This window comes from Bactrocera neohumeralis, chromosome 3 (genome assembly GCF_024586455.1).
Source record: "Bactrocera neohumeralis isolate Rockhampton chromosome 3, APGP_CSIRO_Bneo_wtdbg2-racon-allhic-juicebox.fasta_v2, whole genome shotgun sequence".
Taxonomy (NCBI): Eukaryota; Metazoa; Arthropoda; class Insecta; order Diptera; family Tephritidae; genus Bactrocera; species Bactrocera neohumeralis.
The window spans coordinates 17,751,462-17,769,254 of NC_065920.1; the positions used below are offsets into that span (position 1 = coordinate 17,751,462).

Genomic DNA, 17,793 nt, shown 5'->3' on the forward strand with positions numbered 1-17,793 from the left:
AAAATCTATAGAGCGAATTGTATGAAAGATTAAAGCGTACCGTCAACAAACTGATTGAACCTTATCCGTGTAGCTTTAAGCCTGGAAAATCAACAACTGACCAGACATTCACCATGTGCCGAGTCTTGGAAAAGATTTGTGAAAAGAGGATCGATTGATCGAAAAGGAGCTGCCTGAGTAAACTGACGTTGAGCAATACCAAAAGCTCCGCTAGGATCGAGAAAGACTTCTCCGAGCCGTTCGATACCAAACGAGATTTCAAACAAGCCGACTCACTATCGTACAACTACTTCAATCTACACCTGGAAAAAATAATTCGAGCTGCAGAACTTAATCGAGCAGGTACAATCTTCTATAAAAGTGTACAACTTCTGGCGTATGCCGATGATTTCATATAATTGGCCTCAACATCCGCGCCGAGTTCTACTTTCTCAAGACTGGATAAGGAAGCAAAGCAATTGGGTGTGGTAGTGAACGAGGGCAAGACGAAATATCTCCTGTCATCAAACTAACAGTCGTCGCACTCGCGACTTGGCTCCCACGTCACTGTTGACAGTCATAACTTCGAAGTTAGATAATTTCGTCTAACTTGAAACCATTGAATGAAAGCATTAGCAACAACAAAAATGTGAGCCTCGAAATCCAACGCAGAATAACTCTTGCTAACAGGTGCTACTTCGGATTGAGAAGGCAATTGAGAAGTAAAGTCCTCTCTCGACGAACAAAGACCAAACTCCACAAGTCACTTATCATCCCCGTCTTGATGGTCCAGAGGCATGGATGATAACAACATCTGATGAGTCGACTGAAGAGTTTTCGAGAGAAAGGTTCTGCGGCAGGGTGGAGAAGGACCTGGCAACACTTGGAATCTTCAATTGGCGCCAAATAGGGAAAAGGGAGAACGACTGGCGCGCTGTTGTAAACTCGGCTATAACCGCATAAGTGTGTCTACGCCAATAAAGAAGAAGAAATAATATAAACCTATCAACCCATAAGAGAGGCTATATTGTTGGGATATATCTTATCATCAGATCTGATCAGGCATATGTCTGAGCTTTTTTTCCTGACCAGACATCTCGTTTTTATCTACATTTTGTATATTATTTCAGCAGTGTATTTGATGTTAAATTGAAAACATAGCCTCTGTGTTACCTCAATAGATCCAAACGTTCTTAACTTAATCGCACCAATACGAAAGCTTTGAAAAAACTAAGAAAATGTTGACTTTTGCTCTACCAGAATCTGACTTCGTTATGCCCTCTTCGTACAGTTGTGCTATAAAATAGCGTTTAATAGGTACACCCGTATCCCAACCGGGCTTTATCGAACATTTAGTACTCCCAAAATTCCCTGCGCTCTAAAACATGTTACCGTACCCAAGTAAATATATATAATTTGCTGCAAAATGCGTATCATACAGACTTTTTTCTGTTTATTCCAACCTCTTACATACACATATACTATATGTATATATTGCCAATTTTCCAGCTGTGCATCGATTTTCTATGCTTTAAGTCTGTTTTAGGAAATTTATTGCACAATTTTTTTTTATTGAAATTTGCAAAATTGTTTTATTACGTTATTTTCTGCATTGCATTGTATCTATGAATTTGTGGTTTCAGTATGAAAAGTGCTGATTTAATCAAAATGCCATTTATTTTATTAAGCTTTCGCACAGCTTGTATGTATGTATGTGGGTGTGGGTTTGTTTTCATTGCATTGCTGTAGTAAAAGTGAATGTGCAAATCTCTTGCTGCTCGACTAACAACTGTTGAATACTATCGAATGGAAAATGTTAAATTAATTTACGCATACATTTAATGCAACGTTACGTTTTGCAAGGTTAGCATTACTCGAATGCTGGAAAACATAATAATTGTACTGACTTGTAGTAGGTTAGGTTGGGAAATTTTTTGGATTAGCATATTGCTTAGATTGGTAGTTGGCGGTTAAGAGTAACTGTATTTACAACTTTTTGTCGTGTTCGTAAAAATTAAACAGATGTTATTGAATCCTTAGAATTTTCAAGAAATTTTCATAAAATATGACAGTAAGGAAACTTACCGATCCAAACGATGTTAGATCTCCGAAAAAACAGCCCTTGGCCGCATAATATCCGGATCAACATGTACCCGCATGACAGTAACCACCTCTTTGTATGCCATGCTAACCCTACACATTTGATACCCATCTTCCTATAGTCCGATCCCGTTGAAACGGCTTTCTTGGACCTGCCGTTGGATAACTTCGATGATAACTTATTTTATCCTTATCATCCTAATGGAGATTAGGTAACAGTTACAACAACAACAAAAGCGTGACAGTAAAAAATTTTCCCAGAAGGAACTTTTGCTTTCGAATAAAGGTATGCGATAAATGTCACAGGATGACCAGTTTGTTGACAATTCAATTACAGCGGGTATGAGATCTCACTTTGAGTAATCACACTCTCTTAGAAATATACGAACTTTTAGGTTAGCTTCGGTCATATGGTTAGCTGCAAATTGGGTATTACATATGGATAGCTAAAGACAAGCCTTTTATGTAGCTATAAAACTGCTGGAGATAGAACAACTGAAAAAAAGGAACCTTACACAACACAAATTTTTTTCGGAGCCAATCTATGTGTAGACATGTAGAGACTGTCAAAAATGATGATTAAGCGGCGAAGGCAAGAAGTAAGGTCCTTTCTCGACGAACGACCTAACTCTAAAATTCACCAATCTTTCCCGTCCTGCTGTATGGCGCAGAGACATGGACGATGACAACATCTGATAAGTCGGCGTTACGAGTTTTTAAGAGAAAAGTTCTGCGGAAGATGTATGGTCCTTTGCGCATTGGCAATGGCGAATACCGCAGTCGATGGAACGATGAGCTGTACGAGATATACGACGACATTGGCATAGTTCAGCGAATAAAGAGACAGCGGCCACGCTGGCTAAGTCATGTGGTCTGTATGGATGAAAACACTCCGGCTCTGAAAGTGTTCGACGCTGTACCCGCCGCGAGAAGTAGAGGAAGTGGAAGACCACCACTCCGTTGGAAAGACCAGGTGGCGAAAACCTGTCTACACTTAGAATCTCCGAACAGCGAAAAGGAAGAACGACTGAGGCGCTATTGTAAACTCCGATATAACCGCGAAAGCGATGTCTACGTCAACAAAGAAGAAGAAGCTAGAGAACTACGAAATGTTTAGTTTTCATTCTTTTCTCTGACAAAAAACATCCAAAGTTCCTGGGATAGCTTGATAACTAAAAAAAATTTATCGAAATTTCAGCAGTATTTAAGGGATTATTTCTCGTAAACTCTGGTTAACTTGCAATTATCGATTTCGGTCCTCTGAAATATCAGCTTCGTGGTATACTTTAGTTAGACGGATCCAAATTCTTCGTAAAAAGGCCGCGTAAATAATAGTTCCTATAAAATCCTGTCTTTTTTTCTTCACATGTCGGTAAACGTACAACTAATTGTACTGTATTTGTTGCATGTTGTCGAGCCTACATCGCTTTCAACAGCGCAATACAATAAAACTGAATATTTTAAATCAAAAAAATAAATTCGAAAATGTATATATGTATGTAAAACAGAAATATACTGGCCCAATTCGCCTCATATTTGTACAACTACTTAATAATAATGCAAAATAATCATATTTCATTTCATGTTGACATTTCGCCCATAATATCGCATAAATAAAGCCATATTTACATGTATTATGTTTGATTATGTGTACACGTTATTGATTACAATGTAATTAAAATTGTATTATAAAACAAAAATTGCGAATAAATTATGTGGTAAACACAGATGTTTGTGAGCTAGAACAATCGATGACATTAACGGTTTCAATTTTTATTGTTTATTGTTCTGAAATTAACTTTTTCTGCTGTTGCACAGATCTTTTGGTTCGAAAGAGTAAATAAATCATAATAAATGTAGTTATATGGAGGTGGAAGTCATGTGTAAAAGTTCACGCAAGTGAGGAAAGTTCTCTGAGTGTTATTCACTTGGGAATGGCCAGAAAAGATACCTCTAGATATGGCTCAAACAGCTCACGACTTCCCGTCTTAGACGAAGTATCTTCTGGGTAGCTAAAAAAACCTCCGTTTGAAGGCGAGCTAAAGTGAGAAGGCGAAACATCCCCACGGGGCTGTGCGCTGAGTTTGGTACGTTATATTCAGCCACTATGACGAAATATCCCCAAATGGATTGAGGCTGATCGACTTTGCCGCGGCCAGCATAGGAAAACTCATCAAGCTACCTGGCTATCTGCAAATCGAAAAGCCACCAACCAGATCGATCATGTTGTGCTAGACAGAAGACATGTCTCCAGTATTTTAGACGTGCGTACTCGCCGAGGTCCCAACATTGACTCGGACCACTATCCTGTTGCAGCCAAGATACGCACGTCAACAAACACAAGGAAGGTTCGACGTCGAGAAGCTGCAATCACAGCAGACAGCCGAATGAGTCAAAACTGTTCTAATGCAGCAACGAATATATGACTCGAAGTAGTTTTTAGAGCTTTTCAATCGTTATAAAACCGTTGCATTGACTCCAAAGGCGAAAAAGTTAGTTGGTTAAGTAATGGAGTCTAAATTTTGGTATAAGCATGGAATAAATTTCATCGATCATCTTGAGAAGTGGCTAGTGAATATTATTTATAGTTATTGTTATGTTTGAAAGACGAAATCGGAAAAATTCGCATCCATTTTACGTAGAACAAACTGCTATTCCATCAAAGATACGTATAAATCAAGAGTAGCAAAGGCAAATACATATGATATATGATATGTATGATGAAATAGTTTTTGAACTTGGTACAAATTTTTCGTATTTTCTGGGGAGTAACTTAAGTGACTTTTTACTGTTCTGAGAACTCGAGACTATATTCTCTGGAAAGCGTCGCATTGTCGCCAGGCACATTCGCATCTAGCCGATGGCCCACGTTTTCCACTGATCACCTTTATAAAAGCCGCTACTCGTTTGTGCTCCTCATGGGAGATGGGTTCATCTTCCCTGCAGCGGTCACATACGTCAAGCTTTACTGAGCTGGCGTGTTTAGAGTTTTCGACTCGTGGCTTCTTGTCTTTTGACCCACTCAAGTATGCTATCATGCTGTTCAGCCTGTTGGCCATCGTAGCGCTCTAAAATCTTAGCTGCCAACCGACGGTATGACTTCAGAATTTTAGCTGCTATCATATTCTTTTCCACATGGTCTTCAGTGTTCACTGGAGGCCCTGTGCCCCATGAACTTGGCCTCTTCTACTAGTGTTGGTGATTCCGCCCTATCTTTGGTTACTGTCGGCAGATTTCTGCCCAAGACGTTAAGCCGTGCTTCCTCGGTATTGTCATCACCCTTTTCGGAGGAGGGTTTCGTCTCCCTAGGTGATGGTGTCCTTCTCGGCACTCTGTTCAGTTTCTCTTTCTTCCTTGACTTTATTTAAATTATTGTCCTTAACCATGTTTTTAGAGCCCTTACTCAGAACTGTTATCCACCTCACGGAAAGATAGTCGCCTTATATGCCAGGGTATATATGCTTCCAAATATGTTACATAGTTTGGCATTTCTATCAGAAATATGTATGTACATATATGTAGCAGATCGATTTTTGGGGTACCAAAAACACGGAAAAATCACGCAAGCGGGAAATGCTCTACAAATCATATTAAGCTACTTTGCCCAAGAGACTACGGGTCGAAAACACGTTTGCCCAGCGATTTGTAGGTAAAGTGTTGCTTTAAGGGATTCTAAATATTTGTTGGGGACATTTTATAATTGTGTTGATTATTTGTCATAATCATCCAGATCGGAATACTATAACACATACATATCTCCCATACAACCGATTTTTTGGATTTTATATTTTATAGTACCTCCGGTTTACTGCATTTAATCAAAAAACAAAGAGCACATAATTGAGCAGAATAGTCCTCTAATGTATATTAAACATTGACAGTGAAAATAACGACTTTCGAACTGTTGACGTTGTTATGCAGTTCATTTAAATAATAGTTCCACCTTTTTGACAGTGTATAAAGATCTAAATAGTTCACAAGTGACTTCGGTCGAACATTGCAAGTGTCGCCTTGTCGGATGTTTTTATAATTACCACGTATAGTATTACAATAGGGATGATAAGAGAGTTGTCCTTAGTGAGACCTCTTCTTCCCAGCTGGTTATTTCATCCAAAGTAGTGCTGGTTGGCTAATGCTCAAGCCGAGACTTTGCCTTCTCCAGGGTCTTGATGGCGAATTTTGAATGGCTGGTCAATAGTAGATTTATAGTTGTAGGGAGCTCAACAGTTCGCGCAATAGAACCTTGCGTGACATTCCACCAACTTCTTGCTACGGTGTTTGAAAAGCTTTACCTAGTAATCTTCCAAGCGGCGAGTGCAGCTTTGTCGTTCGGCATTTCTACTCAAATTGTCCCTTTTTCTGAGCAATATTACTGCTTCACTACATAACAGAAATTGTCATAAATTTGGGCACAGATATAAAAAAGTTAGGAAAGCTCTTAAAATGCCACATTTTCTTAAAATACTATTATTTTTCTAAGGCTTCTAGTATTTCTATATTATAATATAAATCTCAAGGACTCGAATAGGCAAAATAGCTGGCCTTAAAGTTGCTGTTTTCTCTATAAGAGTGTGTATGTTATGTGGATCTAAAGGCATTTTTGGGGACCAAAATCAGCCGGCGAAGCCCACAATATATATACATAAGTAGATATTTCGAATCCAAAAACTTGAGTAAAACAACAATTTTCACACATTCATTGGAATTATATTTCGTTTTATTTAGTTGGTTTTTAGTTTTGCGCATTTTTTTATTTTATATTAACTAATTTTTTTTTTGTTTTATAATATTAAATATTTTAAGCTACAATAATCGTTTCAGTTTAAATTCACGATAATCATACTTCATTTAGTTTTGTGTGTGTACATTCAATTTGGACTTATGCACTTACTTAGTAAAATCTTTCAAGTTCTCTATTATATTTCTTTGTTTCCTTTTTACGACACAGATGGGAAATTCTTGAAGAATTTCTTTTAAAAAAGTACAAAAACGATGTGAAATACTCGTCAATGATTTTTATTGGAAAAAGTGGTGATAAAGAATTAAAAAAATATATATACATATATAAGAATAATAATTAAATTTTGGAAGGAAAAAAGGTGAAATAAATTTTCGTAAGGATACAAAGAGTTTTAAAGCCGACTTGCAGGGTTGCATATGAAATTATTGTTGCGCCCATTTTGCAACACCGTAAGCATAGCTTAGTTACTATAGGAATCTAACTATAGTGTAAAAACTTTTTGTTTTGATAAAAACTTTTATGTTCAATGCTAAAAACTATATTATTAAAAAAATTATTTAAGAAATAAAAAAATATTTAAAAAATTCAATAGCCTATATTATTCAAAAAACACAAAACATTACCAAAAGAAAAAATCGGGATACCGAAACTAAAATTTCAGAATCCCGAAATTTCGGGATTAATATATTTTTAACTTTATTAATAAAAAATCAATAAATTTTAATAGTTTCAAGTCCTAAGTAAATTTGTAAAGGAAAATGATTGGGATCGCGAAAGTAACATTTCACAATCCCGAAATTTTAAGATTAGAATACTCTCTGTTATTATTAGTAAAAATCAGTGAAATATACAAGTAAGAAATATATATGAAATGCCGAAAAAATGATAACACTCCCGAAATTACGGTATTAAGATTACCCCTATTATTATTAATAAAAATATTATTTAAATTCAAAATTAAAATTAAGAAACCTTTAAACTTCGCAAAGAAAAAAATCGGGATCCCGAAAGTAATATTTCAAAATTCCGAAATTTCGGTATTAAAATTAGTGTTACTAGCATTAATAAAAAATATTTACATTTAAATTTAAAGCCCCTAAACTTCCCAAAAAACCGGGATCCCGAAATTAATATTTAAAAATCCCGAAACTTTGAGATTAAAATATTTTTTATTATTATTAATAATAATCATTGAAATGTACAAGTATGAAATATTTGAAACCCAGGAAAAAAACCAGGCTGCCGAAAAAATTAATTAGCAGTCCCGTAATTTCGGTATTAAAATTACATACCTTTACAATTATTAACAAAAAATTATCGAAATGTAATATTTAAAAAAACCTTAAACTACGCAAGTAAAAAAATCGGGATCCCGAAAGTAATATTTCATAATCCCGATTTAATAATTCCGAAATTTCGGGTTTTAAAAAAAACAACAAAACCAAAATTGGCAAGAATAAATAAATTTGCTAAATCTATCACAGAATCTGAAAGCAGTGTAACTTTTTAAAATGTATGTATGTTTGTAAACACTTCCATAAAATGTATAGTAAATATAATCAGTGTCCACTACAACGCATTATATGTAAGTACATATGCAGTGTATTCAAAACAAATCAGGTACATAAAAATATAACAGAATTAACTACATACATACCTGCATACATACTCATACCAATTTCAATAATCGTAAACATTCAACAACTATGCATGTAGTAGTGTGTATCAAATATTTTTTTAACAGAGATTTCACCTCACTAAAGGCCCTATTACCACATATGTACATATGTATATGTATGCATATGTATTTTACCAATCATTTGCTAAAGAACAAGTAAAGCATTTTGGGAGAGGGAAATAGGAGAGAGGAAGGCTTGAATTGTTAGAGTGACTTACTATATATGGATGTATGTATGTTTGTATGTATATGTTCAATCCTACATACAAAAACACAATTACCAACATATGTATGTGTGTGCATGCATATGTATGTGTTAGCGGTGTTGTTGCATCGAACTTAAACGTACGCACTAAATTTGACATATTCACTAAGTGAGTATCCTAAGCCAACTACTAAACATGTTTGCCAGATAATATTCGTAACGGTTCGTCGAGCGAAATTTGTTAGTGTTGCGAAAATTTTCACCGTACTCCAATCGCTAAGACCAGCTAGATTGCGCGTTGCAGCACGTACCAAATACGTGGTGTTGCGGTCCAAGCCGTCGAGCACAAAGCGTCCACCTGTGTGCGTGTGTGTGTGTGTGGGTGGATGGCGTTAGCGTGCGAAGAGAAGTTGTGATAAAAGACAAGACATGAATATAAAGTTTAAGTAATGTGGTATTTTATAGCTGATATTCATTTGTATTGACAAATTTTAAATTGGATTTAATGGAATTATAATTTAATCCAACTAATAAAATTGCACAATAAAAATAAATATGTAATTGAAATAATAAAATAATATTAGTTTCGAAAAGATCTTAACTGACGGTTATGATATGTTTCTCTTTCTGGTTCTCTATGTATATCTACCGCTTTCTACGCATATACTCTCCCCCCTCTCTCTCTCTCTTCTGCTCTTTTTCCCTCTCCCACGCTGTCATCCCTATCCACCTCTATATCTCTATTTCACTCAATATATATTTTTTGAAGATTTTTAACTTAATTATCTTATTAACGATTTAAACAATTTGTTCGGAGATTGTAGAGTTGGCTCGGACAATAATTATTTAAAATTTCGTGGAAATTTATTGTCAAATAAAAAAAATTCCACAACATTATTTTGATCGGTCAGTTTGTATGGCATCTACAATAGTCCGTTATCGGCCATGCCGACAAAAGAGCAGTTTCATGGGGAAAAAAGTTTGTTTTCAAGAGCCGCTAACTGAGGAGATAAACGGACGAACATAGCTAAATCGACTGTCACTCTGATCATTTACCATATAGATCAAAGTCTCCGACATTTCCTTCTGGTGTTATAATCTTCATTGTAAACTTAATATATTCTGTTCAGTATATAATGAGTAGTATTAATCTACTATCAGTCAATCATTATAACTTCTAATCCAAAAGGAGATCCATTTTGAGATATCCTAGCGTTTTAATGAAAAAAACAGTGTGATATCGCACGATCTTGGTGGCCAATCGACCGCCCAAATCGTGAAATTATCTGCTTACCGGAGTGTTTTCTCAATAAATCCATTGATCAATGCGATGTGTGAGAAGTGGCACCGTCTTGTTGAAACCAAATGTCGCCGAGATCACAAGCTTCAATTACAGGCATCGCCATTGACGGTTACATTCTCACCAACATCATTTGATGGACACTGGCTCACAAATCACACCATAACGTATTTTTTACTGGATGAGATGGCAGCTCTTGAATCTAGGTTTATCCCAAATGCGGCCATTTTGCTTCTTTACAAACTCATTGAGCCAGAAATGGGCTTCATCGCTGAACAAAGTTTGGCTCAAAAACGTCGGATCTTCTTGGAACTTTTCAACAGCCCATAGAGGGCAGCAATGTCGCTTGGGAAGGCTCAGCGGCTTCAGTTTTGCATTTTGTATGCTTTGACATGACTCAAGCGTCAAAAAACGGATTTTGAAAAAATTATCTCTACTTTGAACACTCGTTACTTTTGACATTGTCGGGATATAACACTCGAAATTAACCCTATTATAGAGACTTAGCACATAGAGACTTAGCACAAATACGTGTTTCATGTTTTTTCAATCCCCCTATGAAAAGACTGGCTTTAAACGTTTTTATGGAAAACTCTTCGAAAATATGGATCGACAATTATTCGTATCTACCTAGTAATAAAAGTATACACTTTTTCACTAGAGCCCTCGGTGATTATTTTATGTATCTACTTACTCCTTTCGTCGCACTTGAAAACGTTCGGTTTGCAGAACAACGTCTCTAAGGATACACTGTTTGCCAAATAAATAGATGAGTTCAGGGAACTTAAAAGTGCGTGGTTGAATTCGTTGATTTAATGTTGAATGAGCCGTCTCATAAGTTCATATATTATAATAGAGATTACTGATAAAACACGAAACCAACTTAAAATCGTTGAGTTTTGTATAAAACCAATAAAAACAAAAGGAAATACTCGCATGCGTAGAAAATAAAACTCAGACAACGGAAGACTTTCAATAATAAATGCTTGAATTACATTTTAATAATTAAGAAAATATTTATTACATCAAATGAAAAAAAAATCTCCAAACAAACCTTGTAAAAAGAAAGATGTAGATATTTTCTTTTTCAAAATTTTACCTCGTTTGCATTCACTTAGCACTTAGGGCACACGCAGCACTTACCTCGTTGCAAGTGAAAATCCTTATGCTTTGCATAACTCCAATTGCCCGCGCTATGCTTAAAATCCCCCTCGCTCATATATTGCACACGATAGCCGTACGTATGCATATTATCCTCAACATTCGAATACTTCACCGATCGGATGTCGAGGTCGAAGCCATCGGTGAATGCGCGCAGCAATTGAAAACGTGTCGGTCCGCTCGGCTTCTGGCCCTTACGCAGCTTAACAATGCGCTCCAGCATGCCCAACGGATTGGCAACTTTACACTTATAATCGCCGAGTTGTGATTCATTTCGGACATGTATCTGTAGCGTTGAACCATAATCGGCATAGAAAATGCGATAATTACGTCCGGTAATGGCACGACCCTCATGCACCCAGGTGAACGAAGGTGGCGGCTCACCCATCGCATCACATGATATATTCACCATACCGCCGATGTACGCATATTGCACCAATGAAGTGTCATTATCGAACCAATGGGGCTTATCTAATATCGACAAAGTGAAAAGTAAACGAGTGGAGGTGGTTGTGGAGCGTTGTGCGTTGCAATGCGATGCGATATTGTGGTACAAAAAAGAAAGAACGTTGTCGGTTTTAAATGAATTGAATGCTAGTTTCAAGAGAACTGTAAATATGATTAGGTGAGTTTCGCAGGATATGTGCATACGCCACTCTATGGTGTGATATGTGTTTAGGTATGCATGTATGTGTGTGCGGCGAATGTGTTAGCCTTGTAGTTGTAAAAGTGTAGCTTGTGCATATTTTGGTTAGTTTGCTAGCTGATTTTTGAATTTTATTAAATGCAAGGCTGTAAACGCCCTCACAGATGCTTATGTGCTTTTGCGCTTTAGTTAGGGTTAGCTTTTTACTGAGCTTTTAAAATACTTGTTGTCTAGCGGAATGAATTTTTGATTCCCAAATAACTGTTAAGTAATGATCACTCTTAAAATACTCCCAAATTGAAGAAGTAAAAAGAGAGAACCAAATTTCTTGATATGTTTCAACAATTTGGCGTGCGGTGAAACGAAATCCTAACTTTCTACGTGAGCAAATGCAGAAAGCGCCTCTCTTGAAAACATGCCATAAAATCTTTCGTCTTAGTTTTGTCTGAAATCACATGAATAAAGACAGATAAGATTCAAAAAATAAAATTTTGAATCTCAGGTGATTTCTCCGTTGAGAGAAAGTTCAACCTTGATGGTCCAGACGGCTTTTTGGTATACTGGAGAGATTTACGAAAAGAGCCGCGATATTTTTCAAAGCGCAATTTCGGCGGAGGTTCACTTATGGTATGGGGCGCATTTTCAAATTCTGGGACAGTACCGTTAGCATTCCCCTCTTGCCGAAGGAATAGTTTCGAGTACCAAGAATTGTAAGTAGCAAATCTGCGAATCTATATACACAGTCATCCACAAAAATCTTTTTTTTTTCAACAAGACAACGCAAGAATCCAGATGAGCAGGTCAACGAAAGGCTTCAACATAAAAATCTTTTGGAATGACCAGCAACAACTGGAAATGGCTGGTAAGGAAGGTTTACGAGGATTATCGTCCATTTAATACGACTTCTGAGCTGAAAACAGCTATTTTGGATACATGAGCCTTATTAACCCCAGAAATGCTTTCTCACTACACCAACTCAACGCCAAATCGAAGATTCTCACTTATTATTAACAATGGAACACAATAAATTATTAGGAAAAAAGTGAAATTTGTTTCTTTCGTTTTTTCGTAGTGGATGGGCTTTCTTTATAGCAATGAAATACCCGTTTCAGTGCATTTCGCTTACTACCTACAATAGTAGGAACAGTATCGTTTGAAAAAAATTGTCTTTATAGAATTGTTAGAGTTACCTTAGAGCTTCTAAATAATTCAATTTTTAGAATGGGAAGCCATTTTTTTTTTAATTTCATAGAAATATGATGTCTTTATAGCAATGAAACAAAGTCCACCCTTTAAAAACCTTGAACACCTCACTTAAGGTTCAACTACAACAGTAAAAGTGGTCTAATAATACGTTTGTAGGGCAAAAAGATCCCAGATACCCCGACTTCCCGACGACTGAACTCGACTTATACATATTTAACTCTTTTCGAACTTGAACTATATACCATACTATACCAACGCATGAGCATGGTATAATATAAGATCTGTATTGTATGGTATTTGTATAAGATCTGTGGAATTAGCCAATTTTTGAGTATTAATTTATCATCCGCTTGGAGCCGCTTTAATGCTTCTAGAACCTTGACGACAAGAACATAGTTCAGCCAATCAAAATACAGCGGCTACATTGGCTAGGTCATGTTGTCCGAATGGACGAAAACACTCCAGCACCTAAAGTATTCGGCGCAATATCTGCCAGGGAAGCAGAGGTAGAGGAAAACCTCCACTCCGTTGGAAAGATCAAGTCGAGAAGGACCTGGCTACGCTCGAAATCTCCAATAGGCGCCAAACAACGAAAAGGAAGAACAAATGGCACTCTGTGGTAAGCTACTGCGTGAGCGGTGTCCACGCCAGTAAAGAAGAAGAAGATGAAGGACCTCGAACTCGATTTATCTTTTCAAAAAGGTAGCAGCTGACGGGGAGTAGCAATTACTCTAAAGACTCAGAGCTCATTCGCGTAACATAAAATTCCCAAGTAACAATATTGAACTGTTTTCTGATGATGATAGGGTCTGATATACCATAGGCACAGCTCACCCAATCCACAAATACATTTTCAAAAATACATAAATACACCCTAATGTTGCAATACGTTTGTGAATGAGACTTTTAGGCGCATCAGAAGCACCACACAGCCAGACAGTCAGTCAGTCGCTTAGCTTAACAAAATCCCGGTTATTTAAATTTCTCTCCAGCTTATGCAACTAACCAGCCCCGAGAGGCGCGCACACACTTAGCTAAGAATCATATATACATAGTTCATATGTACGTATGTATGCTGGTAACCTGAACTTTCAGCTCTCTTCTAGTGGGGATTTAATGTAAAACTTCTGCAGCAAATAGTTTGCTAAAAACTTTCGCTGCAAGCACCAAAATGCAATTCCACCCATTTTGCGGAACTTTCACTGCTCCGCAACTGAAACTGTTCCACTTGTTCATATACGTACTTAGGTAAGTATACATACATGTCTATCCACTTGCCTACCTAGAAGTGTACTACGCAGTGGCAAAGTAACATATCGTTTCGCCCAATCCAATCAATTTGAATAGTGGTTAGGGCCATACTACATCGCCAACAACTCAGCTTCACTTACACTGGAGTGTCTTCTTGGAACGGCAGCAACCAATGCTGCAGTCGGTGAAGTTCGTGGCGAGGAGGGGCTACAGGGTGTTTGTTAGTTAGTGCACACTGCGAATGCAAAATACGTTTTGCTGTCAAAGTGAAGTGGTGTACCATTCTCTGCCATCACCGCCACCGACATCGCCATCGCCTGCCTTTAGTAAATATTCACTTGCGTCTTTGCTTACGCATTCTCCTTCAGGTTTAAGCGACCGACCGCCCGCTCACTCGCCCGCTTTATAATGTCAAAGCAAGTATAGAGCTGCTTGCCTTTAAAGTTTCAGTTTCATTTCATTAGGTAAATGTGTTTGCGGCATTGCTGCCGCTCGCCACCCTGTCTCTGCGCTGTTTGCATGTTGGCTAAGCGTCTATCCGTCCGTGCTTTGTTTGGGCCGTCGATCCTTTCATCCGTTCGTTCAACGTTAAGCCCCCCTATACTTCAGCAACAAACAGCAATATTTCTAAATCCGTTTCGATTTTTTATCCACACTTTTCGAAGTTTACTAAGGAAGCTACAAATTTGCCAGCAATTAAAAGTGTATTTGAGGATAAATGAATTGGGCAAATATACATATTTGGTAGGGCTGTTTTTGCTCTAAAAGTTGATAATGTTTACTACACTGGTATTTGATTTTAATCCTTTATTGTTTTATTGGGGGAAACGAGCCTTGAAGTGTTGCGAGAAGGAGAGAAAAAAGAGTTAAAAAATTGAAGGTTTTTCCAATCAAAAATTGTGGGTAGGTAGAGCTTGGTTTGTCAAAAGAGGATCAATTTTCACTAGACTTTCTATTCATTACTTAAATGTGAGGAGTTGTTCGGCCGACTCTATTCATTAACACCATGGGATGTGTAATATGATTTGTTCGCCTTGAGTATTGGCATTTTTACATGAATAACTAGAGGAAAAGAAGTAAGGGCTATTGACTTCCGGGGCTCTTGATTTTAGGTATGCTGTTTTTAACTGTTCGTTCTTATTTTCACTTAGCTTTTATTGCAATTTGTTCAAAACAAAGGTGCAAAATGAGGACGATTTTTAAAAACGGCAGGTTTTACTTTCCAGAGGCTCCATACTGTTCAGTGGAATCCGAAAAACGTAAAACAGTCATTCTTCAATACATCATGTTGTGAGCTCTGTAAAATGATTGGCTAGATGATTTCGTTAAAAGCAATTCCAGAAACCTTTTCCGATTCCATTTGATCTAAAAGATTAGTTGTTTATAATTGAACTCTTAACTACTAAGTTCCACATACCGAGATCTGTGTAATATTTCACAATAAGAATATAAAGATCATTAAATATGCAATGAAGCTTCAAGCACAATTGAGCCAGTTTTTTATAGAAGCTGCTTAAGTCGGTACACCTCAGTAGTGCGTTGCTATATTTACAATGGATAAAAATATCCAACGAAGAATTTGTCTCAAATTTTGTATTTCTAACCAAATTTTGTGCGAGGAATCAGTGCGAATGTTGCAAAAGGCTTACGGTGATACAGTTTTATCAAAAACACAAGCCTACGAGGGGTACAAAGCCTTCAAGGAAGATCGAGAGATCGTTGAAGACATGCCTCGTTCTGGACGACCTTCGACCTCTTTAACTGATGAAAGTATTAAAAATTCAGAAGAGATCGACATCTCTCGCGAGTCCATTCGAATGATTTTGAAGGATATTTCGGGTATGGAAGGCGTTCTTGCTCGACTCGTCCCGATAAAGCTAAATTTTCTTTAAATAGAGTAGCGTAAACTAGACGCTTTGGACATGCTTGATTATGCGAACTCCGATCTCACATTCATGGAAAGCATTATAGCTGCCGATGAGACATGGGTTTATGAGTTTGACATGCGAACAAGTCAACAATCATCGGAATGGAGGAGAAAAAATGAGCCAAAACCAAAATATTTTTGGTTTGCTGCCTATGAATTTGTTCGGGAGGGACAGACGGTAAATAGGGAGTTCTATTTGGCCGTATTGAGGCGTTTGCGTGAGAACATCCGTCGAAAACGGCTGGAATTGTGGAAGTTCAATTCATGGCTTATAGACGTTGATAATGCACCTTTGCATCGAGCTACGATTATGACAGATTTTAAAGCAATGAATACTATCAATCAACAGCTCCGCGCGAATTTTTCTTGTTTCCTAACTGAAATTAACGCTCCGTGGAATCTGTATTCAGCCAATCGCTGAACGAGCTGAAGGCCATCCCAAAAAGTGCTTATCAAAAGTGTTTCGAAGACTGGAAAATCATTGGGATTACTTTGATGGCGACAAAATAAATATTGAAAAATACCTAAAATTTTGCTTATTATGACAAATTCCGTGTAGGATCATTACCTCAATTCCGAAATGTGTATTAAAGGTATGAGCTTGGAAGAACAAGACTGGTAACTAAAATGACACTTTAAAGAAGTAGTTAGTTTCATTAGTCGGCAAATTTATTGATCAATCAACTTTTCGGAAGATTTAGTAGGAGATGTTTTTAGAGTCGGAGACGGAGTATGATAGAAAAATGAATGCCTCAATAATTGTGATCTTAATCAACTAACAGTGCCTTGTTTACCAGGACCACCGTCGGACTAATGAGATTGATCGAAATGTAAAGAATTTTCAACAGAAGAAGAGTGAAAACACTTTGAAGATTGTATTACCTAAATATAGATCTCTCAACACGGTTTTATTAAAAGCGACTTGATGCAAATTTCGCTTGTTAGGTCCTCCGTGACTTCCGTATCCCTAGAGTGCGACACTAAATCGAAGCGGTTATTCGAACCATTTCAAATTGAATTCTTCATTTCGAAATTGCTTGCTTTAAACATATTCATGCAAATATTATACTATATAATATACAATACATTCATAGTATGTGTGTATGCATATTTTGAGGAGAAAAGTTTTGTGCTCATAGAAAGTTTTTATTTCGCTTAAATTTTTATTTAAGCAATAACTTTCTCTACCGCAATTCGTACAAAAGTTGAATGTGACGCAAGTTGCATTTAAATCATAACAGTTACCACAGACCCATATTGAAACATATAAGTATTTACTTACATACAAATGTGCAGTGAGTAAAGTTGCACTGCTTTGTGAATTTCATATAGTATACAGGGTGGTTTAAAATTTGTTTGTTTTGGCGGAACCAATTTCCTATTTAATGTAAACCTTTTTAAGGAAAGCTGGTAATGTTGCTTAGTGAAAAATATTTATTAGGGTCTTTAAGTATGTTACCCGAAGCAACTTCTAAAGTGATTTCACTGATCTTTCTAACTACATAAAAATCCACACCACTGCTTTTGACGGTTATAAAATTAACGGATTCTGTTTGGTGAAACCCTCGACTCGTACTTTAGTAACTCTGTCTTCGTTGA

At 36.9% G+C, this 17,793-nt stretch overlaps 1 protein-coding gene across 4 annotated transcripts in view; it reads right to left on the minus strand.

Annotated features, from left to right (window-relative positions):
• Positions 1-6,764: 6,764 nt before the first annotated feature.
• Positions 6,765-17,793, minus strand: part of LOC126752076 (neural cell adhesion molecule 1-A) — a 30,614-nt gene continuing 19,585 nt past the window's right edge. For all 4 annotated transcript variants that reach the window (XM_050462636.1, XM_050462635.1, XM_050462634.1 and 1 more), the window contains exons 7-8: positions 11,147-11,635; positions 6,765-9,061 (exon numbers count right to left, since the gene is read on the minus strand). In XM_050462636.1, coding sequence (XP_050318593.1) covers positions 8,838-9,061; positions 11,147-11,635 — 713 coding nt within the window. In that variant the 3' untranslated portion in view covers positions 6,765-8,837. The remainder of the gene's footprint in view (positions 9,062-11,146; positions 11,636-17,793) is intronic.